The sequence below is a fragment of the Ammospiza nelsoni genome, chromosome 4 (assembly GCF_027579445.1).
Source record: "Ammospiza nelsoni isolate bAmmNel1 chromosome 4, bAmmNel1.pri, whole genome shotgun sequence".
Lineage (NCBI taxonomy): Eukaryota > Metazoa > Chordata > Aves > Passeriformes > Passerellidae > Ammospiza > Ammospiza nelsoni.
In genome coordinates this window covers 66,207,983-66,233,887 of record NC_080636.1, presented here as the reverse complement: position 1 = coordinate 66,233,887, position 25,905 = coordinate 66,207,983, and the positions used below count along the sequence as shown (strand labels likewise).

General features: G+C 36.6%; 1 protein-coding gene across 1 annotated transcript in view; it reads left to right on the top strand.

Moving 5' to 3' along the window:
* Positions 1-25,905, top strand: part of GSTCD (glutathione S-transferase C-terminal domain containing) — a 44,313-nt gene that overhangs the window by 310 nt on the left and 18,098 nt on the right. The window contains exons 2-5 of the mRNA XM_059470284.1: positions 2,502-2,933; positions 4,105-4,566; positions 7,447-7,701; positions 8,383-8,476. Of these exons, the coding sequence (XP_059326267.1) occupies positions 2,523-2,933; positions 4,105-4,566; positions 7,447-7,701; positions 8,383-8,476 (1,222 nt within the window). The 5' untranslated portion in view covers positions 2,502-2,522. The remainder of the gene's footprint in view (positions 1-2,501; positions 2,934-4,104; positions 4,567-7,446; positions 7,702-8,382; positions 8,477-25,905) is intronic.

The following is a 25,905-nucleotide window of genomic DNA, read 5'->3' as shown; positions in this document are numbered from 1 at the left end:
TCTATGCAGGGGGACGCATCCAGTAAATGAATCGTCTTGGATAGAAATATAACTCTAGGCTCTCAAGTTGTGTGCCTTAAAGCACAAATAATGCTTTGCACTAAGTTAAATATTTGTCGCGTTTTGAAGTGGCGTTGTGTTAAACATTTCTCGAATTCTAACGCGCCTGCTTAACAAAAGTTTCGTTTTACTGTACAGTAATCAATTAATAGGAACTTTTTCAGGGACTAAAAGGAAGAGGATGTTTATGTATTTATTTATTTGTCTGTAATTTTTATGGGCAACGCTTGTTTTTAAAGCAGTGTTTTTCTTTATTATGTTGTTAACAGGGCAGCTGAGTGAAACTTAGTTAACTATTGTTTAGTGCATGTTGAAAGGGAAAAGAAAATAGTAAAAAACAGCACTGCTAGTGAAAGTTACACTTACATAATATTTATAATTTTTAAGTAGGTGTCATTTATACCAAAGGTAGGCAACATTATTTATGTTTGTCTTTTAAGTTTTGGTGTAAATCCTGTATTGATCATTGCTTTTCACTTTCCCTCTTTCAAACAGTGGCTACTGTAAATATGGCTAATAGAATAAAAATCTATCTCTTCTTGCAGAATTTATGGTCTAATTAGAGAAAAAAGTGCTGAGAAAAATACTGTGAGCGAATAGTGCAATGTCTTATTAGATTTGGTTAGTTCTGTATCGCACATTTTATTTTATTGTGTATGTCTGCATCTGCTTTTGCTTTTTACCAAAATATTTAGCCATTTTGCATAGCATGAAAATGACCACAATACCTCATTGAGTCCAGGAACATCAACTAGAAAAAAAAAAATTGAGTGAGGAATGAATGTGTATGTCTGAGTGGTTTGCATGCCCAGCAAAAGATGGACTTGTGAGTTCTTTGAGTTCACATGGAGAACAAAAATATTAACCCAAATGCATATAAGAGTACTTTTTAGTGTTGAAAGAGATACTGCAGTTAAGAATAGGAGTTTAAATGCTACAAGCTATGGGTGTGACTATGGTGGCAGTAACTCTTCTTGATTTACCTCTCTGGCAGTGCCTTCTGTGGATGATTTCTACCACAGAGGTGTACTTACGATATAGAGTCTGTCTCAACTTCCATGGTGTCAAGATTCACCCAAATAAAATATCTTTTGGTAAAGTAGGTATGGCATTGTGTACTGGCCTGTTCTTTGTGTGGCAGTGTATTAATTAAAGAAAAGCAACAGTACTCATAGCAGAGCCACTGTTCTTGTCATTTAATGGTTTAAAAATGTGTCACTGTAACAGACGTTAGTATTCTTAATGTCAGGTGGACTTGATTTTATTCTTCCACTCCCTTTTTGGGCAATTTGTTTTGGTCCTGTGGTAGGTAATACAAAGTAATAAGTGTGATGTACACATCTACATGAAAAAAAAATTGAATAATCAAGGTGTTTCAAATTAAAATTTTATTTTAAAATGCTTGCATTTGTAAAAATGCAAGCAATTGTAATTGTGCAAAGCTTTATTAATCTGGACAGTAATGTGAAAGAGTGATGCTGTTCCAGTGTCACTCGTGCTTTATGTATATGTATATAAAACCCTATTCTGGCCTCTCTCAGCAGCATTTAAATTTCTGTTCCTCGCTGCTCGAGCTGTGCTCTGTGTCACTTGGGCTAAGAGGGCCATCTAGTGTCTGTGGCTTTTCAGTGCCACCTGTCATCTCTCAGGTAATGGGCAATTCTGCTGAGTGATGGAGCAGAAAAATTACTGCATCAGTGCCTTATGTTAAACTCCTATGGAATACTTAGTAGGAAAAATGTAGCTTTCATCCCACTTTAAGGAGGATTAATTTGAGTTTTTAATATACTGAGAAGATTCTTCAGCTCTGCTACTGGTGAATTGGACTGCTTTAAAGTAGTTGTGTGTTTGAGGTGTTCATGTAGTATCGTGGGATGAATGTTTATTTACTTATGAGTCCTTCAGTCATTATCTCACCCAACTCTAGATTAATTTTTAATACAGAAACCAACATTATTTCCCATGGCCTAAACACCTGCTATAAATGCCTTTTAGCAGTTACAAAAAGACAGATGGTTGTATTGGGGAACTGACTGTTGTGAATATGTGCTCAGGAACTTTTTTTAATAATGCATGGTTAATATTGTGGGAGGTTTTAATGTAAAAAAAAAAAAGGAAGCCTTGGTCTAAAATGTTTATGCACTTAGAAATTGAAAATTAAGCATTTTCTTTAGGTTTTGTTTGATGTCAGAAATATGCTCAAATGTAAAAAAATATTTACAGAGGTAGTTTTCCTATCCATGATCTTGTGTGTGAAAAGACAGTGTAGATGTGAAATCATTCTTTTCTCTCAGAAAGGGCCTTCCAGTTATTTGGGCTGGATGTCTTTAGTAGTGACTTATGTTAAAATCAGTTGTAGTAGATAGTGAAAGAACCAGTGATTTAAATTTTTTTTTATTCTATATTCTTTTATGGATGTCATACTCTGATTTCTATTTCAGGAACTTCATCTCAGTAAGAAGATGAAAGATAATGTCGCTGAAGAACATTTATATTTGGCTTTTTCTCATCAGTACAGAGATAGTATCTTCCCTCTTCATACATCTATCTCACTGTTTTTGCTGTCCTACTGTGACTGCAAACTGTTTAAAGTTTTCTTAGTGCCGACTGGTGAAGATGTGGGTGATCAGTGTGTGACAAAAAACCTCGCTGGGGACCTTGAGATCCACTTAATCTCCAGGTGTCAGCTTCCAGTGGTTGTGCAGAGCTGCAGTTTGCCTGCTGTTGTCGTGAAAGATGACAAATTCTGCCGAGCTGGGCTTTCTGTGGTCTTAAGACATATAATACAGAAAACATTTGAGGCAGATCCATCTAGAAAGGAGGTTTTGGAACTCTTGGGCTTTAAGAAGACCTGCTTAAAAGCCTGTGCTGAAGTGAGTGTGTCTCTCTCTTAGATACATTGATTGGTTTTTTTAATAAGCATTAAATGCTCTGAAGTAGACTCTTAATATTGATGTCAAGTAAGTTCTTTTAGTAAAGTATTATTTGCTTAGAAAATGCAATTTTCTCTATGGAGAAGTACTTGTATTTTGGCATAAAGATGAAAAATAATTATTTTGAAGATACTACTTTTTAGCAGCACAAAAAGAACCCTAATGTTAAAAAGTAGGTCAGATCTTTGTTTCATGTCTAGCAGTATAAATGAGTTATAAAATTTGAAGTAAACTAAGAAATACCTAATTTCTCGCTGATTTTGATTTCAAGAGCATGATATATCGTTTCCCTTCACTGTCAAGGTGGCTTTTGTTTAGTTTATCCTCACCAGGTTGTCCACTGTCTTTTCAGCAGAGTGGCTACCTGGCCAGGTGGTCAGTCCCTAGCCTGTACCATTCCAGGGGATAAATCCCTCCTAGATGTGGGATATTCTGAGTTTCACATCAGTTCCTCTCAGCTCATTCTCTAGTCTGTGCAGACTCATGTGAATAGCAGCTCTACCTTGGAGTTTGTTGGGAATTTGTTGTCTGCTCTTCTCAATTCCCTATCATCCTTGATGGGAGTGTATTCCATCTCCCCCTCCAGGTAAAGATGATGAAATGGGATAGGCCTCAGCATAGACCCTTAAAGATTTCCACTCGTGACTGGCCTTCAGGTAGAGTGTGAGCTGTTAACCAGCACTGCCCTTTGAGTTGAGATGTCAGTCCATTTATCACACAGCAGTTTGCTCATCTGGCAGCTCATCCATCTAGCCTTGCCTTCCTCATGCCTCTCAGGAGGCAGAACTCCACCCTGGCATGATTGCTGTTTCCATGGTTGCCATTGATCACCATGCCACAGCTTTGTTTCTTATGAGTGACACAGCCACCCTGATTTTATGTCAATAATAAGGAAATAAAAATATGCTGTACTGGATAACCATTCTGTTATATATAAGATTTAGCTTCCCAATTCTGCTGTTGTAATACAGAAATATCTCAGTTTCTAAGATTAACAAAGAATGTATTTACAGCTAGAACTCCTTTGCTTGAAGTGATTAAGTAACCAAAGTAACCCTAGATTTTGTTTCTCTTTCTGTAGAGACATTAATTATGTAAATGTATTTGACAGGTTAGCCAGTGGACCAGGCTTTGTGAGATCAGCATACCTCTGGCTGTGGAAAGATTTTTGACAGCCTCTCCTGAGCACTGCCAGGCTATTCCTCCTGACATTTTACTGCTGGAAAGGAAGCTTGGAGAACCTGTCCGAGTACATAATGATGACAAAATTCGAAGGCAGAAACTTCAACAACAGAAGGCAGGTGCCAAGGCTGCAGTGCCCGTGCTTGGTGAAGAATCCACGGAGGAATTAAAACCAGGAGAAGTCCATGAACAACCACCCTCAAGTTTGGAACTGAGTGTAGCTTTCTCCAAACTACTTGCCCAGGAAGCACCAGATGCAATCAGCAGGGAGGCCCCTCACATCAGGAGGACAAAAACCTCTGACCTTCCTCTCCTAGACCATGTTTTTGCAGAAGGGCTTTATTTTACTGTGGCAGATCTAGTGCTTTTGCCATGCATCCATCAGTTCTTGGTAAGCTGACAAATTCTGCAAATATCAATTAGTCTACATGTATGTTTTTTAAGAACCTAAAAGTTGTAAAATATGTTAATTTAAACATATTGTGGTGTTTCCAAAGTGACTTTAACCCAAAATCAAAGATTTGTCTTGTTTTTGTACAAGCACAAAAACCAGGAATGGGTGAGGTCACTTAAGTTACTTCTAGATACAGAGCATACCAATGGTTAGTGAACTCTATTAACTGTTAAAATATTATTTTGGCACCAATAATTTAAAAATACTAGTACAGGTGACCTGAGCTCAACTTAAAAACTAGTTCTACAGTGGGAAAAAGCTTCTGTGGCAAGACTGTGCAAGAGTCTTGCTCAGCACAATCTGTGTATTCAGTTTAATAAGGATAGATGCATAGGAGAGATTTAAGGAAATTACAACTATGTCTTTATTTCCCATCACAGTAAAATGATAGAATGAGTTTGCCTCCTACAGTTCTATTCCTGCAATTACTCTATGAGATTTACAGCTAAGCTGCTATCTATTCCAGGAGCAATTGCATTTTGATTTTGCAAGTTGGTTTGCCAAATTTCCCTTACAGTGTTTGGAAACAAATGGAATTCCTGGGGAAGATGCTGTTAGTCAGATTGAGGATAACAATCTCGGAAATTAAGATAATGACTATCAAATATCAATGTGACAAATGTCCACTTTATAACTTCTGTAACCGTTATCATCATCCTCAGTGGAGTTCTGTATGATGATAGCAATATACTGACTTTGAATTGAGAGGATGACTTACTTTACAGAAATTCCTCCTAATTCACATCTGCTTTGTTTTGCAAATCACATAATTGGAGGTGAGCAGCAACTTCTGTATGGATGACACTAAACAAAAGTATTAAGACAAAATGCTTTCTTGCTATTTAAAAACCTTTAATGTATTTCAGCTTTTGTTTATCCAAGACCTTTTTAAATAAGAGCATAACTTTTTAGAGTAATATTTGATTTACTGGTGCTAGGCATGAGAAGATTTTTGCATCAGGTGCTTAATTGATTTCAGCAACATAGTTGGGATCATTCTGTGGATGTTCTGTGAGCAGCCAAGAATTTTGTATTTATTGACTTTTTATATGTTGCCCTTGAACCCTTAGTGTTCTGCAGCTCACGAACTAGGTATTTTACAATACCCTTGTGTTAGCTGACACCAAGGATTGCCCTGAAAACCTGGCTTTCAGTTTAGTTTTTACCTAATTTACAAGAGCTCCGGGATAATGCTTGTTTATTTCTGTTCTCTGGTAAATGATCATTTTCTAAGCAATTATACCTTGATGCCTGCAGTTGTCATCAAAACTGAAAAATGTGCATCTGAAAGCTTCTTGCAGGCCATGAGTTGAAACTGTTCTTGTTGATAGAAGTCCCAGAGTTCAATTCTGTATTCAAGTGTTATTTGTCACTTGTATAGCTGGACTTCCTGGATAGTGTTTAAAAAAATCACTGTAGTTGCAGTTCCACTTTGAATTAAGGGTGTGAATACTAATGAAGTCTTAAGTGAGGATGTGTCTGGAAAATATTATCCTATAAATATGAGGAGACCTGACTAGCTGATTGTAATTATAATTACCAAAAGTAGGATAATGAAGCTGAAGGGTTGTTTTTCATTACCTCATTTCAATGCTGTTATCATTCTGAGGTTACCTTTGTTATGCCTTCTATTAGTTGTAACTGTTGAAAATTAATAGAAGTATAACAAAAGCTCAGATCCTCATTTGGGAAAAACACTATTCACTTTTTAAAATACAATTTAGAACACTTGATAACAAGTGTAACAGTGCCTCTTAGAATTGCTTTCCAAAAGACTTTGTCCTTGACTGAATTCATGTGGTTTTGCCCGTGTAACTATTAGGTTATTAAATTAGATACTAAAGTTGCACAGTTCATCCTTTTACTCCTTTAGCTATTGCTAATTACTTGTGATTACCCTAAGCATATTATAAACACAGCATGCAGGAGAGTAGGAAATTTAGTGTAATTTCAAGTTTTCTTTACCAATTTCTATTTCCATTCTTCCCCACAGCTGTGGGGAAGAATGTTGGTTTTGTGTGGCCTTTCCTGCCTGTTCCTGTAATTGTGTTTTTTAATTTTCTGTTTAAAGCAGGTACAGCACCACAGAATAGTTGAAGTTGGAATAATTGAGGTTGGAAGTCACATCTGGAGCTCATCTTGTCTAAGTACCCTGCTCAGAGCAGGGTCAGCTAGAGCCAGTTGTTCAGGATCATGTCCAGTTATATTTTGAGTGTCTCTAAGGAGACTTTACAGCCTCTCCTGTAAGAGGATGATTTCCATTGTTCTAGAGCATTTGGGAATCTAAACAAAAGTTATTTAATGTCATCAAATGCATCGTTTTTAAAAGTAGCTGGACTTCATCTTAAAAAGTTATTTGGGTATATTTTTTTAAAATATGTGCAACATATTCTTACTTAGGAAATGGTTTTATTTCATTTTTACACTAAAAATGCTAGTTTCTATTGGAGGCCACGTTACTGCTTTGGAGTTTTTTGTCTAACAAGCAACAAAACCTAATTGTTCCTATGTGGGGAAATAGCCCATATTTAGAGTATTATTTATATGGATTTTTCCTGTTACTGACTGAAATTATGATTAAAGTTGGTCATGTAAACCTTTTCATCCTATTAAGCAAATGGGAACTGCAGGTAAAGTCTAAATGGCCAGCTGGCAGTTCCACATGGAGCTCTGAACCAGCTGATTTTTGTATTGTCATCATGCTGTGAGTGCTTGTGCTCAGCATGGAGCTGAGTTTACTCCTGTAGTTTGTGCCTTTTGGTGGCTTGTAGTAAGAAATTTGCAGTAGCCACTAACTTTATCATTTTATTATTTTAGGTTTCCAGCAAGAAACAAGGCAAAAATCTGGTAAACTTGCCACTGATATCCAGCTGGTATCGAAGGGTTCAGGAAGTACCTGGGGTAAAGAAGGCTGCTGGCAAATGCAACATGGAGCTTCTCCAGCTTCCAGAGTTGGTGTCTGCTCCTGAGGAGCAGCTACAGGACTCTGCTCCAGTTCCTGATGAGTTAGAAGAGGATCATGAAGACAGTCATTTTATAGGTGGTCCAAGGCCAACCATGACTAAGTTAATGGTAATTTAAGCTTTTTAATGAGTTATTTTTATAGCCACATTTGCTTAATTTGGAGTAGGTAGAATTTATTAGAATTGTATGAGATAATTTTGATAGCCTTGAGCAGTTTAATGCCCTTTGTTTGTCTGAAATCTGATATGCATTGACTTAGAAGTGATTCTACTTTTTTTCTTCTCTTCTGATATTTGATTCATTCAGGAATTGGGCAAAGATAGGACTGCTGGAGCCCTATCAATAATTCTGAATAATCAAAGTAACTTTTTTGTTTGAATTGCAATTTTGTATTTTTCTTTCAAAGATATTTACATAAAGAATGACAAAAAACTCTTGCTTTTATGTTTGAGTTCATTATCCAACCTTTTCAATTGGGTTGGGTTTTTTTTAACATCTGGGAACCCTAATGAGTTTTGTTAAAGAAAGCTGTCCATCATATTCCATAATTCAATATTTTTTGCATAGAAGCTGACAGCATTTCCTAAAAAAACTTAGGAGAATTTTTTTGTGAGAATAAGGGAAGTACATAATTTGAATGTTGTATAATGTAGAGTCATCTGCCTGTTGAGTTTCACTTAAACTGACAGAGTTGCAGTTTGATCTGGTGCTGTTAAATTTAGTGAGAATTTTGATACTGTCTTAAGTGGGTAAAGGGTCTTAACTTATGTTTTTCCTTCTTTCATGCAGGAAAATGGAATTGAAGCAAAGTTTTCTCCTCATCCATGCCCCAGCTGGTCCCTAGACTGGACCAGTCTTCCATCTGCAGTCAGTCCTGGGGAAGGTGAGAGTTTGTGTCTGTGTGTGTATTTAACAGGGTCTTCTTCTGGTGAAGCTATTTAACTGTTTTGTAAGAAAATATGCTAGTTTTCGGTATGTTTCAGAGCTAAGACAGGTAAGCAATTTCAAATCTGTATTAAAATTCAGTCTGTTTGTGACACATGGTGATATAACTTCCCTCGGGTCATCAGCAGCTGAGGAGCAAACTGGGAGCAAAATATTGGCCTTGATTTCAGTCAGCAGTTGACACAACCCAAAATTCCTAACCAAGCTCAGTGCTTGGTTGTGTTTAGTTTTCCATGGAAGTAAAGGCATCCATAGATACCTTCCATAGGAGTAGAGTTACTGTGGTTTTTTAGTATGTACAGATGGTAAAAAGAGGGTGACAGATCAGAAGAAAAGTGTATATAAAAGTGTAGGTGGTCACAATGTGAGACAGAAGGAAAATCAGATACATAGTGTGATTATTTCCCTGTACTGATGTATGTCATCAAAGGAAGTGTTTTAATTTTTTCCCTAGCAAGGCAGAAGCTGAAAATTTTGGAAAGAGGGGCTTGTTGAAATAAGACTGTTGAATGGATATACTATGCAGCTGCTGAGGTTTAGAAAAGAGGAGATTATATTTAATTTGTGACCAACAAAGAAATGCAACATCTTTACTGTGGTTTTATTAGGCAGCATTTGAAAGGGGTTTTATTCCTTTTTGGAACTTCAGTCAGTCATGGAGTTTTTGCTTGTATTCCTGGTCCTGTGTGTGTAAATGGATTCATTGTCTTCAGGTTAATTTCCTACTTGCTGCAAAGGCTTTGTGAGTATTAAGATCAGTTTGGCTGGATATGATTAGAGGTCCTTCCTTTAGGCTAATCCAAAGCACATTAAAGGGAAGGGGAAAGTGTGTGAATGTGGGGTTGGATGGTGATAACCCTTTTTGCTGCTGCTTTATTACTCTGAGGATATATGGAGATTGAAGCTTTTGGTACTGTTAGATTTTTTCATCAAACATTGTGTTCACTTGTGAAACAAAAAAAGACATTTTTTTAAAAGAGGATTTTTTTCTTTAAAACAGCTTTTTATTAATTAACTTTTCTTATCCAACTGTGCAATTCAAGAATGAGAGGTAACTGACCTACAGTCTTACAAAGCCTTATGACTTTTCTCATGAGTTGAAATACTTGTTAAGCAGGAAGTCAAAGAACTTAAAAGAAGTGCTTTATTTGTGGTATTTCATTTGAAATGAACCATCATTGCAGTAACAGTGTGCATGAGATGGTATTTACTTGCAGAGTAAAACAATGTTTACATATGTAGTCTAGAAACATCTTTGAAATTTAAGTACCTTTGAATAACACAGGCTAGGACGGTAACACAGAGCATGGTGTTCCAGTTCTGTGGAATTAACTGATGCTTTGATTAAACAGTCTCTCACACAACAATCCTGAAGGATCAGTATTAGCTTCAGCTTCCAGCACTGTTATTAAGTAAAGGGTACTTTATTGTAGTGTGGCCTCTCAACAGAGAAAAGAAAATTTTCTAACCCTCATCATAAGCAAAATTAGTTTTAATGAAAGGAGCAGCACTTAATGATGTAATTTTCTTCTAACCAATATAAAAGTCTGTGACTTAGTGTCCATGTTAAAGTTGTTTGTAATTGCTCATAGAACTGAATAATATAATAATTGTGGAATAAATGGTGTATTAGATGCAGAGCTATTTGATTTGAAATGGTCAAAATTGATTCAGTATATCTAGGTTGTTTCTGGGATTTTTTTGTGAGACTAGGTCACTCTTATTTTTGTTCTGCTTTTTGTACTGGTATTACCTTTTGAATATTTTGACTTGAAAGATGCTTTCTGAGTTGAGAATACATTATGCTTAAAAATCAAAGATGGTTTAGGGAATCTGATGTTTTATGAAAACTTTGCTAATCAAGATATGCAAATTGTGTATTTTATTTTGAAAGTTAAAAGCAACTGTATTTTTAAAATTAAATCCAGACAGTCATTTATTCTGTAAAACAAAGAGAGTTTAAAGAGACACTTTAAAGTTCTCTATTTCCCTTTCAAGCCTGTCAGAACTCTTTGAAAGACTTTGAAGATTTTTTTGATAGTGTTTTAGCCTCTTTCAGTGACTCAGGCATCCTGAAGCAGGAACTCATCCTTCTTCTTCAGCTGCTCTTTCCATATCAGAGCTCTTTGCCTGCAAGCCACATGGGTGTAGCAATCCAAGGGAAGTTCAACTGAAGCTGCTTCTCATTAACTTCTCCTTAAGTAACAGTTTTGCTGCATTCATTTAAATAAGTTTAAACCACATTTGTGTGTGCATTCTATTTTGCAGTTCAAGATTTGAAAAACCTATCATGGCAATACAGCCAGGTTGCTTCACATTCTTGATATATACTTGAGAAGTAAATAATTTTCAGTAACAAAGAGAAAGCAAAAATACTCATTTTTATAATATAGGTAATACTGGTATATCTTCTGTTACTGGCTTGCCTTAAAAAGAGTAATCTTGCAAAACTTTGTATTTCATATTTGACTTCTTAGGATCTTTTGAATGTTCAGAGATAAATAACATTGTGTAGTTGGCCTGTGGACAATTTTCATGGAAGTTTGTATGCAATTACTAATTTTTAGACAAGAAATTCTTCAGGTTTAACTGGAAATAATAACTTAGGCACATCACCAAACCAGATAACTCATGGATGACAATGTACACTGTTCCTACTGTTACTGTACTCTTTCTCCCTTTTTCTTTTGTGATTGTCTTGGGCTACCAAGCAAAACAAGGGAAGGGAATTAATTATTTTATATTTTTATAATGCCTATTTGGAGACAGGAGGCAAAGCTATTTTACATGTTAAATTAGTATGTAGTAATGATTTTTAGGCACAATGATTTACTAAAATGAATACTCTTTGAAAACATAGCTAGTTTCCATGCCTCAAGAAATCAATGCATATGCATTGATTTCTTCAGTATATTTATGTTTGCTTGAAGTCAGTTGCATTTTCTTAAGTGATATTTTGATCTATATGACAAGCCTACAGCCTCTGAAATATTCAAGAAGAATCTGCAAGAAAAAAACAACAGTTGCTAGTGTATCTTATTAAAAATCATACTAAAAGAAAGATTCCAAGTTCTAACAGCTGCATTTTGATTCAGTTGAGGACGCATTCTCCTTGGTGTTAGGCCTGCTCTGTAAAATCCTGTTGTGATGGGTGATTGATGGACTTTCATGTGGCTGACAGTCATACTGCAAGGTGTCACCTTTGTTTCAGTGCCTTGCTTTGTGGAGTAAGTGTAAGCCCTCAGAGAATTACTGAAGCTTTAATGCTTCATATTGAATATCTCCTACAAGAAAGTTCAGGTTTTGATGAGGTCGAATTGCTGGAGGTATGATTTTTACAGTTCACGAGTCCTTGTTAATTGGGTGTTTATTAGGCTCTGGAGAGCTTTGTTTTGTAGAGTACTGTACATAAACTTCAGTGTAGGCTTTTTTAGTCCTGTTGTGGTTTGTGTTTGTTTACTGTACGTATTAAAGAATTAAAATTAAATACTGCAGTTTGCCAGTTGAAATGTTTTACAGATTTATGGCTTGAGCACTGAAGACAATTCATAATGATTTGGTTTTGTAAATTCACAGTTATTTTGGTTCTGATGGTTGAAGCATGTTCTTGATTAATCCACAATTAACTTTGACACAATGTCTGCACTTGACAGTCAGTGGCCTAAACTGACTTTACCTGTGTGGAATTAGAGTGTGATCTGCCCTAGATAGAAAAATAAGTTTTATTTGTTAGATTGTGAGGTTTTTTCTCTTTTGTCTCTGAAGTTATTAGGCAGGTGGAAGGGCATAAACCCCAAAAACATTAACTCATAGGTGCCTAGCAGATATTTTTAAACAAGGTTGTTAAATTAGTTTTTCATATCTTAATCAGAAATCTTTAATAAATGTTAAGTAGCCTGCTAATTAACTCTGCCTTTTGTTTCATTTAAACTATTTGGTCTTTCTTTTACTCCTGATATAATTGTCGTAGAGTTTACTACTTTCCTTCTCCCTTTTATATTTCTGTATTCCTTATTCATGGGATCACAGAGCCCCAAAGTTACATTATTCATCTCTTAAACCAGAAGTTTAGAGGTTACATGTGTACTAAGTACTCCACAGCATGGAGAAGCAGGTCATTTTTTGTGGAAGATTACTGTTGAGGGGTGAAGGAATGCTGACCCATTCTAGCAGTTACGGTGTGGAACAATGTCCAGCATGTTATGATTAATATAATTCAAAAAGACATTTTCTTTTGAACGTGGCTCAAAATCCTCATCAGAGGTATTTTTGGGAAATAGAAATGTAGAAATTAATATCCTTTAGTGGTCAATAAGGTGTACTTAAGAGTGATGTGTTGCTACAGAGTGTCACTTTGTAGAGAAGGGGGTGATGACGTATTTATTTTATTTGTATTAATTAGAAAGATTTATGAGGAGGAGGAGTTAACACTTTTCTGTCTCCAAATATTCTAGATATGCTATTGGATAAAATGTTAAATTGTTGTTGACATTACTCTTCATAATATTTTTCCAGAATATACTAATATCTTAGTATTTGCAGTTACTGTAAAATTTAAATTGGTTTTCTGTAGCACCAATCTTGACTTTAAAAGGGATATTTGATCTGCTTCAGTGTTCTGGTATTTTTTACTGTAAAATGTCTTCACTGCTTATTTGAAGATTGTTCTGTATGTTTTGTCATTAGACTTCAATGCCAGTTACATCAATGATGGGGGTGTACAGCTTGTGTGCTTCAGCTCTTTTGTGTCACACCATATCCCAGAGTGTGGGGATTCATCATCCACTTACCTATGTGGCATAATCAGCACAAGGATTTAAACTTATGGGGATTTTACCCGTTTTTGCAGTATTTTTGTAGGTCACTTAGGCTGCTGTTTTCTGCACATTGTGGCTGAGGGACAGGTGAGTTTTAACATGGCTGTTCTGTGTTGCCTGTGCAAAGCCTGAGCTGTCCTTTCAGGCAGAGGCATCAGGAGACCTTTGGTACCCCTGCAACAGCACTTTGGCTTTTTTACTTTCTTCAAAGTGTAATGTTTAGCTGTGCAATCTGTCTTTCAAGAGCAGAATCAGAGTTTTTCTCAGCTCTATGTGTGACTTCTGGAGCTTAAAATCTTCACAAACCACAGGAGGGCAGCACAATCTCTTTGGATGTGGAGCTGTGCTCTGGACTAAGGAGTCATCCTGCAGAAAGATGCTTTGTATGTGGCAGTTTTCAGCTCAGTAATCTCTAGTCCCAAAATATGGGACCACCTTTTGTAAAAGGTGACATAAAACAATTTTTCCCCTCCTTGAATTAGAGTTGGTAATTTAACAGTTGACTCATTCGTTGTGCTGGATTACACCTAAAAGCAATAATTGCTGTATAAACACATAGCAGAGTAACAACTTCTGCCTTGAAAGTTTTCAAGTCTGAGAAAAGAGGTAACAGCTGAGCAGGGAGTGAAGGAGAAGAAAAGTTGATCAGCTCAACTTCTGCTGGAGTTTTATGTTCTTTGGGGAAAAGGAGTAATTCTGGGAAGACATTTCTAAGGAAATGAGGAGCTTAATGAAAATTTCTGGAAATTTTTTCCTGGCTTACAAGTGACAACATACAGATATTTATGCAAGAGATTTATTGTTTTTAATTGGTCAATAAATACTGCAATAGTTCAAGAGCCAATGTTTTGGAATTAAAAAACATGGTGGCATTGTAGGCTAGGTTATGGCTGGAATTCAAAGGAAAGGGAAATAACTTATTGAATATGTTAGAAAAAAAAATAGACAAATGAAAGGATGCAAAGGAACTAACCAGTAACTCACTAATTTTTTATTTTGTAGCAACACTCTGAGCACATGAAAATATGTGACTATCCTCATTAGGATGGGGGGAAAGTAGAAATGGAAGTCAGAAGGAAAGAAAAGTCAGAATGTGAAGAGGTGTGTGGCCTAAACTTTGCACAGGAGCAAAATGTTGAAAATGAGCCCCAGAAACAAGACAAAAAAACATTCTCTCTCTTAATTGAACCTCTTATGAATTCTCTTCCTGATATAATCTTGCTTTCAGAAATAAAGGCACTGGGAAATTACAGAGAGGATAAGATCAGATTGACTAAGTGTGACAAGGAAGGTATAGTCTCTGAGCTTATGCACAGAAAATATTACAACCTAGAAAGCGAATGAAACTGAGCCCAAGTGTGTCTCCTTCTCTTTCTCAGTGACAAAATAGTGCAAAGACTTCAAAAGAATTTAAATTATGTTCTCACTCAAGTTTTTTGACACTCATATTTTGTTCTGGGGCTAAGTCCTTTAAAAACATTATTTGTTGTTTCTTTGGGGGGAAAGTCGGACTTGCTGGAAGTTGAAATATTTCATAGATTATTCTCTTTTTTTTTGGTAATGATCTTTGGAGAACCCATTAGATTATTTGTAGATTATTGGTGAATAGATAGTTCAAACTGTGTTATCAATTTGCAATTTTGATTTTACCTGATTACTGAAACTCTATTAATCTCTCCTACTTAGTATTTAATATCCTTAAGTTATTTCTAAGGCTACAGAGTAGTTTCCACATTGCCCAGATTTAATATGCATTCATAAATTATCATAGTAAATAAAATGGAGTTTTATTTTGTGGTTATTAAAGTAAACAGTTTCCTGCAGAAATGTAGGCAAGCATGTTTTGAACAACTTATTTTCCAATGTCACGATTTTCTATGTTGCAAGTACAGAACAAGTACAGAAGAGTACAAAAGAATCATTACCAAGGTATTGTCAAGTTTTGTGCAGCATTAGTGGATTTCTGGGAGCTCTTCACCGACATTTTATAAGGAGTTGATGAATCACAGGAAGGATATTTCATCCCATAAGATGTACCTTGAACATGATGTTTGTGCCCAAAGGTGAGCACTGTGTGAGAGGCTGCATTCGCCTTCTTCCCTCCCCCAGGCTTGCTGTGTTGCAGAGCTGAGGTACGGAATTCATTTCCAAACCATAAATCAGCTGTGACAAAGTGTGAGTTAAGGAGGAATTTTTCTGTCTCTTGGAGTTGCTTATGGATTCCATCTGCACTTTCATTGGTTTTGGATATTCGTGTTAAGAGCCATGAATGCATTATTTGATTTGGATGCAGTTTTACATTGGATAAGGTCATGAGTTTGATTTTGGCTTTTCCTGAAGGCAACTTTTTGTGCACAGTTGTTCATTTAAAGTTCTAATCAGCAATTTCGAGGAAGTCAGTACTGCTGTGTTTAAGAAAAAAAAGCCAAACCCCATAGTGTTAAGAAACACCATAAAATTACTTTGAATGATTCATAATCTGTTCTGAGTAATTTGATTCTTTCAAAAATTTTAATTACACAAACGAAAGGCCAGACTACTGTATGCTTAGTGTTTTATTGAAGGTGGTATTAATTATTTTGTACTCTAAATGCCTCTTCTCCAGATGGTTTGGAAATGCTTCTGAAAAGTTAATTTTTGGCTCATGTCTCATGTCAAATTTCTGGCATCTTACCATAGCAATATCAAAAGGAGTTCACATCCTTTAGAAACTTTCAAAGCATTGAAGAGCAAAGTCAAGTAGGAAGTTCATCTTTTTGTAGAATTATTTTCTAAGTGCAGGAGAATAATCTCAACATTAAAATGAGTCAAACCTAATCTGAAGCAATAAAATTTGTCCCCTCCTAATGTGGAATATTGGTCTAAGCATCCAGAGATAATGGGGAGAGACATGGTGCCTGTGTTTCAGCTTGGGCTTTAAAAGTTTGGCAGGTCTGTCATGGAGGTGTTGATCTTTGTGTTGGTGTTTGAGTGGCTCATGTAAGTAGTGTGAGTAGACCAGTTGAGGTATCATCAATGTAGTCATTCCATCAGTGCACTTTCCCTGGAATTTTCTGATGTATCTGATTGGTGAAGGACTCTTAAATCTGCTTAAATGCTCTTGAATATCCCACTTGCAGATCTCCCTTGTGTTCTTGTGGTTTTAGTGACAAGAATTAAGAAACAAAAGACATCTTCTCACCTCCATGTTTAAGGTACTTCTGAGTGCTTCCATGAAACTCAACTGGACAAACTTTTTATCTTGTGGTTGCATTGTCTGTTTTCTGCAGAATTTCATTTGTTAGGAACCAGAGTATGTTGGACAAAAGTAAAAATGGGCTCTGAAACTCTGCTGTTTTATACAAACACTCCTTGCTGTCCTAAACTTTGTACCTGATGTCACTGAACATCAGCTCAGGTGGTAAATGGTTCTAGGCTGGATACATAATTTTCAAGGTCTCATACGGAAACTGGTTTTCCTTCTCTGCCCTTCATAGCTTGAGACAGGGAGAAATGTGGATGCATGTCATGGACTGCCATGAGCTAGCATTTCGTGCTGCATCCTGGATGGGGTCATGAGTTTAGGGTCATGAGTTCAGGGGGATTTAATTAACGAGTGTCTTTAGCAAACAAGACAGTGCTTTTACTTGCACAATATTTGCTAGTTTTGTGCAAGAAATAAGTCAATTTGTAGATATAATATCTTGAATCATGCCTCATACTTCTATTACAAAACTGTAAGTAAGAATTGTGAAAAGTCTTGTAACCAGGAGGTTTATTGTTTTTTGTATGTAACTTTTAGAATCAAAGGCTAAGAAAGGATGTTTACTTTTGAACAGCTGAATTTATTCTTGTAGCTAATTTGGTTCTTTACCCATCAAGTATAGCTTTTCTATGTGTGCTAATGCTGAATATTGAGGAATATGATTATGAAAGCCAACATAAATGGATATATAGCTATCTTTCAAAATTGTTAGTATTCTACAATGTATTTTTTGAGCACAGTTTATTACTTGACAACTTTTGTGAAGCACTGCCATTATTTCTTCAGTATGCTCTCATCATTTTCGAAAGCCTGAAAATGATTTCTTCATTAAAATAATCTGCTTCTCTAAAAACAAAACAAACCCCCAAAAACCCAACCTGAACTGAGACAAAACACTTAATCCTCTATTTTATGCTACTCAAAAACATCTGCCAAATGGATTGCTTTCCAACTTATCTGCAGCACGGATTTGACATTCCTCTGCTTGCGCTTGTTACCGGATGCTTTGGCCCACTTGTGATCTCACTTGATGGATATTGGCATTATAAGCTCTCTGTAACTTAGTTGGATGATGTTAGGTAAGGCAAAATGCAGAAAATAAGTCATACCTTCAGTCAAGCTTTCTTGACATTTTGGTTCTTGATTGTTTTGTAAACACAGGTTAGTTTACTCTTGTTTGTATTACCCAATTCCTTTTTTTTTTTTTTTTTGTGGTTAATACATGCATTTTGCACCTCTGTATGTTTTTAACTGTGCCATGAAGATCATGGTCACAGCTGATTCGCACTTGTAGGGAGCAAGTAGAACATATGGCAGAGATTATCAACATTGAACTCCTATTTGAGCCACAAGGTCAGAAATTTCATGTAGAGATCAGGTTGGTAGGTTGTTGCAATGAGAAGCAGTGGGGCTGAAAACCACAGGAATAACTTTCTGCAGAGCATTTGAGTTGCTTGTAAATTGCACTTTGCCCGGGTTTGTGTCACATTCAAAACATGCTGGTTTAGGTGGACACACTTGTTCATGATTGTGCTGTTGGAAAGATTAGCAGATTTTGTGGTATATTTTTTTCCTGAAAGTCCTGCAAGGATAAATGAATTTTGAATAATTAGGTAGAATCTCATATCTAGTTCAAGACTCTTTATGAAGAGCTTTTTTTGAATAAGTTGTTGATAATTTTAATAAATATGGAAATAGCTGCTTAGAAACTGTCTGTTTCTTAAGCTAGCTAAACAGATATAAGGAAACTTCTTTCTGATTTTGTTTTTAATTAGTAAATTTAATTTCTGCAGTGGCTTGTAGAGCTTACTCTTCCTCACTGCAACCATATGTGTACTTTGTTTCAGAGTAGAAATAGTCCTGCTGAGGTAATGTAAAAATGGAGCAAAAGAGCTTCAGTAGAATCATAACTTTTTAATTTTATGTTGTTCATTAAGATGACTCAGATTTGCTACTGTGCAGTATATACAATACCAAAGAAATGAGCATTAAGACTAGTTATTTCTTTTGTATCAGAACTATGATACGTAGGTGAGTGCTGCCTACTGCAGGAATTTTATATTTAATTTAATTTTGTTGTGTGGCAGAGAGGGACAGAGCACAGTGCTCAACTAATTCTTCTGAATTATTTTCAGTACTAATTAATTAATTAAAAGAAAAACTCCAGCACTGTAATGTTTTAGTTACTAACTCAATACAGCTTTATGGAAATTTAAATCTGATAGAATGTGGTCTGTTGTTCATTTGTAAGACATCCAGTGGCTGCTGCATGAGTAAAATTACAAGCATACTTTGTTATTATATTTTTTTGTATAAAGCTGCAATACAAGAGAAGAAATGGGCTTTACAGACTTTGATTTATCAAAGGATCTTGAATTCCTTTGTACTAAAGGGGGGAATTGAATGGAAAACCAGTGATTCTCTTCCATCCTCAAATTTCAATGCCTGTAGACTATCTTGCATAGGTACACAATGGAGGTTGTGATTACTATTACTATCAGGTTTTCATGGCTTTTTGAATTAAAAATGCCTCTTAAAATGGCTGAATACACTGTTAAGGATACTTCTGTAGTCCCATACAGTCTTTTTCCTCCATTGTAATGAACACTTTTCCATGTAATTGCAATATAATTTTTATTATAGATATGCTTATTCTGACTTTGGATCTTCTCAGCTTGGTTTACTCCAGAAGTGGTTTAATGTAAGTAAAATAATCCCATCAAAGTGCCTCAAAATAATTGCACTCTTAAAGCAGAAACACCCATTTTAAGGATTTTATTTGTATGACACTATTGATTTGACTGATGAACCTTCTCACTGTGGGTTAGCCTTTGTGCTGTGCTGCATTTGTTACTGTCGGAACAGTTTTGTCCCTTTGGCTTGAGGAGAATTTGCACACAACATCCATACCCCGTTGGCTTACTGTTCTCCAAATGCTTCCCCTGCTCTCTGGGTAAATAAGGGCTGGGGCATCTGCAGAACATCTGTGTCAGAGCTCCCAACAGGAGTGTGGGTGTCCCTGCTCTCAGAGGAGGGGTCCATGCAAAGGTGAAGGATCCCTGTGTTTCTCAGTTCCTTTCACCTACTTAGGGGAGCTTTTATTTCCTGGAGACCAGTATCACTGGGATCTTTCCTTCTCAATTCCCTGCCCAGCTATAAGTCCAGAGAAAGAGTGCTGGCTGGCAGTGTGTACATTTTATGTAGAGTGGGATGCAGTAGGAATCTTGCAAAGTCTTCTGTGTGGAGTTTGTCAGTAGGAAGACAGTGGGGTAACAGAACATGCAAACTGTTAACCCCATTCTGAAGGTGACTCTTGCTGTCTGAGCTTGATATGCATTTGCTTGAGCCCACTTTGTGTGTGTACACGTGACAGGCCAAATTTGTTCAAATATACCAGATAATCCTTACAGTATAGAGGTTTTATTTTCCTCTTTATGTAGTGATTTTAGAATGTCCTCATTTTTAAATGATGCAAAGCATTCCTATAGTCATTTATCAGAAATATATGCTTATATATATTAGAACAGATTTTATGTTTAAGAGCAGCTAGCTGAGGCAGTGCCTAGCAGATGCACTTCTGAAACATTTCTTCAGCAGGTACTGCTATAAAGTCTACAAACTATTAATTTGTTTCAATGCTAGATATCCTCTCTTACAGTTTATTAGATGATGATGGGGTTTGTAGCTGCAGATACTTGGTGACCTATCAGATCAATTCCTGCATCAGCATTGAAAGATGATGACAGAGTAAATGTGTCTGTATGACCTCCAGTACCACAGCTCTATCCACATTTGGTGGTGGTGAGGGAAAAGGAGTTCTGAGATGGTTTTTGCACTAGAAGGACAGTAGGGCCTCCAGAGGTCTTACCCAAAAAAACATTGCTGGGATGACTTTTTGTGCTGGGCTTTTTTGTTTGTTTTCCAACTTTTGGCTCCTTTGACATTATACTGGCACATAAAGTTTGTGTCAAAGCTCATTTGCTACACAACAAGCTACAAATAATTATCTGTTGTTTGAATATCTTAGGTTTATAAGTCTATGTTTAGTTGTATTTTTTCGTTAAGGCAGATGTTTCATGAACATGCCTTCTGGCAGTTAGTGGGAGATATATTTTCTTTTTAAGTTTCTGAAGGCAGATATTTCTTTAGTCTGAGTCTTTGTTTAGTTGACAGAGCTGATTAATTTCTGTTGGAAAAGAGTTCATAATTTTTCATTTTTGTTGGCTTCAATTTACAGAAATTCAACAAGCTGTTTGAATTCACTTCGGTTCATGCTGCACAGTTTTTCAGTCTCCATCCCCTCAAAACTGTTATAAAGTAACAAAATGAGTACATGAAGGGGATACTGTTGTACATTTTCTCCCCTTGCTAATTAGTGCAGAGGATTTGTGTGGGAGATAAATTTGTGGGTGACCTTTCTGTTTAGTTAGGTGGCCTTAAGCATGCTGGTAGTTTGTAGAGTAAACAGAAGTGATGTGTAAAGCAGAAGGTGCTGCCCTTTGTCTGCAGCCAGCTGTTCCAAGTCTCTCTCTGTGGAGGGGCCAGATGAAGTCATGACTTTATTTCCTAATGCTCCCACTTGAAAAGCCCGGGGAGCTGGAGTGCACAACTGGGCTGGTGCCCACAGTTTCATTAACTTTTTTCCCCCCCATTGAAATCCAAGTCTCTGTTTCAAAGATGGTTGAAGGGATTTATGGATTTTCTTGATTATTTGCTTTCATAAACGATGTAAGAATAATACAAAAGGCCACCTGGCATAAAGCTGCTTACAGCACAAGAAGAAGGAGCCTTTTATTATTGGAACCATTGATTAGGCAACAAGTGCCAATTTTATGTATTTGTTGTCTTAGAAACTCACTTTTGCCTCTACTTTGGGTTTCAGGAAAATGAATTAACCTGTGACAGTATTTTCAAGCTTGGGTACTTTTTATTCCTTATAATAACAGAACACTCCCTTCTGCTCTTTTGTCAAGCATGTATGTAGGTAGTGGAGAACTGTGTGCACAGCTATCTTTTCATCAGTGTTTCCAAGGTTATCTTTCATTGGATTAACCAGAATTTTTTTAAAAATTCACCATTAGGCAGCTTTTGAATTGATATAATCAACTTGTCTCTTAACTGGTATTTTATACATGCTCTGAAAACTGTGTAGGAATGCATTTGTGACGGGTTGTGTAGCATAAGCTGACCAGTTCTGTGTTATTTGAGAGGAATTTCCTCCTTCTTTTAGTGTGTAGTCCTTCACAAATGCATTAAAACACATTGAAATTTTATTTAAATTTCATATTCTAAACTTGATGTAAAATGTTACTATCTTCATGTTGCATGTTTTTGACTTGTCATGAAGAATTTCTATTTATGCCAGGATTGTTTAATTTCACAATCTTTCTGACATAAAGAGTGCAGTAAAGTAGCATTAGTTGGTAATGAGTGATTATTGCTATGTAATATGATCCAGATGACCGCACCATCATTTTTATATATTAAAAGGAAAGGAGTGGATATTTATTTTGTTTATTTCATTGGTTTGTCTTCCACTCCATCATAATTTGTTTGAGCTGATTGTTGTCAATCTGCTTTATCTAACTTGGCAGGATTTGAATGGGTCATTTGGATTACTGACAACAGTGAAAAGGAGCACTTTGAACAGAAGCATTCTGCAAAATGCTCTGATTTTGTTAGTGTGGATAAATATCTGTTACAGCTTTAAAGGTGGTGAGGGTACCAATGGCCTGGCTGTCTTTAGGAATATATTTGTTACAAAGCCTGGGTTATTTTCTCTGATAGTAAATGTCAGTCTTGATTAGCCAGTGGTCTGGTTCTTTCTACATAGTTACAGCAGTTCTCCAAGCTGAGAATGCTGAGATACATGTTGGTTTCAACCCAAACTGGTTACTAAGAGCCCCATAGACATTTTAAAGGGCAGTTTAGGAGCTGTACTTGGCTGTGGCCTGCTACCTGCAAAGTTGCCCAGCAGGCATTCTGTGACAGGCACTTAATTGTGGCTGAAGGACTGCCATCTCAGCAGCTTGGGGCTTACTCATTGTGTCCTCATAGTCTGAGAAAACACTGGAGGGAAAACACTGTGGAAAGAGAAATGCTGGTTGAAATTTTTTGTTAGTGGTGGTTTTGTTTGTTTGCTTTTCTAAAATCTGTTATGCAAACTACTAATGGCGAAAGTGTATTTATTCTGGAGGTTAAACAAACTTTAATGTTGATCATCAGTGTTCACAATGGTAAACTGGTAACTTGGCAAAGCAGATACTGATATTCAACATCAGAGACCAATAGAACACTTACACAAAGCTCACTTAAATTGTATAGGAAATATTCTACTTAGCTATGAATTCAAAGGAAATAATTGTGTTTGCTATCTAAACTGCAGTCCATTTTGATTCCCCTCTGCCCCAACTTTGCTTCAATAATTAATTAGAAAAAAAAATAAATGAAAGGAAAAAAGTTGAGGGGTCAAGCAGTTACTGTTACTGAATTAAAACCTTATGATGGAGTTCAGTAATTCCTGTATTTCCTCTGAACTCTTGAATGTTTTTTCAGCTCTTTTAGGTAACGTAAAGCACATGAATACCAAAGACCCTCATTTCATACAGCAGATTTGATTGAATTTACTAAAATTTTCATAAACTCCAGATTTATACAGGATCAAGCTGTAAGTGCTGTAATAATTGCAGTGTGTAGATCAGACAGAATTCAGAGAATGGACAAATGTGTGAACTTGGCCTTTCCATGTGCAACTTGGATGCCTTTGTTTGGAAGTTATATATAGCCAGTTATTTGCATGTTGAAATGTCATCAGACCTTAGCAGTGTGAGATTTAATTTTTGTAATGACTGAAATTCAGGATGAAGTTTCAAGGATGAAGTTCCTTTTCATCAGGATGTTCTGAGGGATTTCCTCCAGCCATTCATCTTTGTAAAGTAAACAGGCCTAATGTGTGAAGTTCAGCTGAAAGTCCTGGTGTTTGTCCTGCAGCCAGTTGTCCAATTGCTTGACACATAAGGGCTAAATGAAGCGTGTCTGTCTTCCAAGCAGCTTTTTTTTGTTTCTGACTTATTATTTCAGGCTCTCTCACTTTTTTTGATAAGCAAATCAAAGACAGGAATCATCCAAATTATCAATATAGCTAATTTTTTTTTTTCTTAATTAGAGGTGGTGATGGGAATTCATGACTTGGTGTATATGCAATATATGAGAAGGAGTCTTTTGGGCTTTCCTTTAATTCTGCAATTGATGGCTTCCTGTACAGAGGCAATTCAGTCCTTACCTTTTCCTTACCAATCAGTTATAAACAATTCAGCATAAGGAGCTCAGCAAGGGAAATCTCTGTTCCTGCTGCCTGTTCACTGCTGAGAGCTGGTGCCCTGCAGGCAAGCTGCTGCTGGCCAGCTGAGAGTGGGAATGGCTGTGGCTTCTGGCCCTTGCTGTGACCTCTGCTGGGGAAGGAGCTCTCCTGTTTTCACAAGGACAAGCACTCTTAGGCCCCGGTGAGAACTGGTTCAGTTCCCCTTTCTCAGCAAGACAGTAGCTGGCAATCAGGATATTAGGCTTGTGAGAGGTAAGCAAAACATTTGATTCTGGTTTCCTTGTTGGGCAGTGACATCTTCATTTGAAGATATTTGCAGAAAGTGAGCAAGCCCTGCCTCCCAAGGCTGGGTGTTGCTGACGTGTGGTATAATACTGTGCCTAGCTAGAACAGCACTCCTTTTGGGGTTAGAGACCTTTCCCCACATTCAGTACAGCACAGGCTGCTTTTCCCTTTCCTTTACTCATCCCCAAATGTTTTATCATCTTTAAGTTTTTCATTGCTGTGCTTTCTTCCTCACATCTTAAACACTTCACCATAAGTAATAGGTGGGTTTGGGCACCTAAGGAGCCTAAGATATAGGCAAAATAGCTGCCTTGATGGAATCTTAACCCTAAAGGAGTGAAGGTAAGGCAGAAAGGTGAAGAAAGAGGAGTGGGAGAGAGTGTATGAATACATGAGCAAAGAAGTGGAAGAAGAGTGACTGCAGAGTCTTTTGTTTCTGCCCATAATTCTGTCATGACATTTCAAAAGAAAATAATTCCCTAATCTTTGGGATCCTAGAAAAATAGCTTGAAAGTATGAATCTCTCAAAGGCTTCAGAATGAGAAGGGTGACCAGACATTGTCATTTAGCTTAAACGTGTAGGAGCTGAGAACTTTGGAACTAATCTAATGTTTTGGGAAAGGTGTTGACACGTTTTTTGTGAAGATTGCTGTTGGCATTATTATAATGTGAAAAACTTGGAAGAGCATGGCTAGAAAAAACATACTAAATGTTGGTAGCACTCATTAATTTAAGTACATATACAGCTTCATAATCTAGTACAAAATAGTTTAAAATAGTGTAAACAGTAGATTAATGTGCTAAACTTATGTTAGGTCTTTGTTTTCTAGCTTGCTTTTTGCTGAATATTTAGAAGAAAAGTTTTGAAGATAATTAATTGGGAAAATACCAAACCACAAGTCTTTTTAAAGTAGAACATAGTTACATTCAGGGAGACCTCAACATTAATTTTAATTTATTTTTACTAGTGGCTGTATGTCTTTATGGTTTTTAAAGGTGCCTTACTCTTTTCTTGCTTAAAAGACTTTACTGCAAAAAAAAAAAGAAAAAAAAAAAGAGCAGGCCAAGTTCCTGAAGTTCCTGCTTAGGTTGTCAGGGGTCAGTTTTCATAGCTGTCTGACCTTTTTAGACTACACCAAGATAGTGTGTGTGAGATGTAGGGGGTTTTTGTGCCTGAAGTGATAAAACTATTTTGCACAGCTTGCTTTAATAAAGAGCAGATTGGTTAGTAACATCAGGAGGGACTCCTATCTCAAAAAAACCCAATAAAATGCTCTCATGGAGTGCAGTTGTCTTTCCTGTCCTTTTGATTATTGCCCAATGTATTTTAAATCATGCATTGTAGCATTCTCTTCTCCTACTCCCTTGGCTGTAGCTAAAACATCATCACATTTCATCATAAAAAACTTTATGTAATAAAAAGTAATGTGGCCTCTGGGATTTTCTTTTCTGGCCTTACCTGTTGACTCAAAGTGCATGCTGCACATTCTCCAGAGGGGTAGTTTATGGGCTTCATTTGTGATGTTTAGGAGGTTTTGTTTGTTTTCCCCCAGCCCAGTGAATGCTAAGGCCATTTTTACAATATGTGCACATGAGTGACTTTAGAAATGCTGCTCATTCTCTGAGGCTTCTCAGGAACATTCAAGTGTTCCAAGTCTGGTCTTTGCACAATGGAACTGATGCCTTCTGAGCTGCCAAGT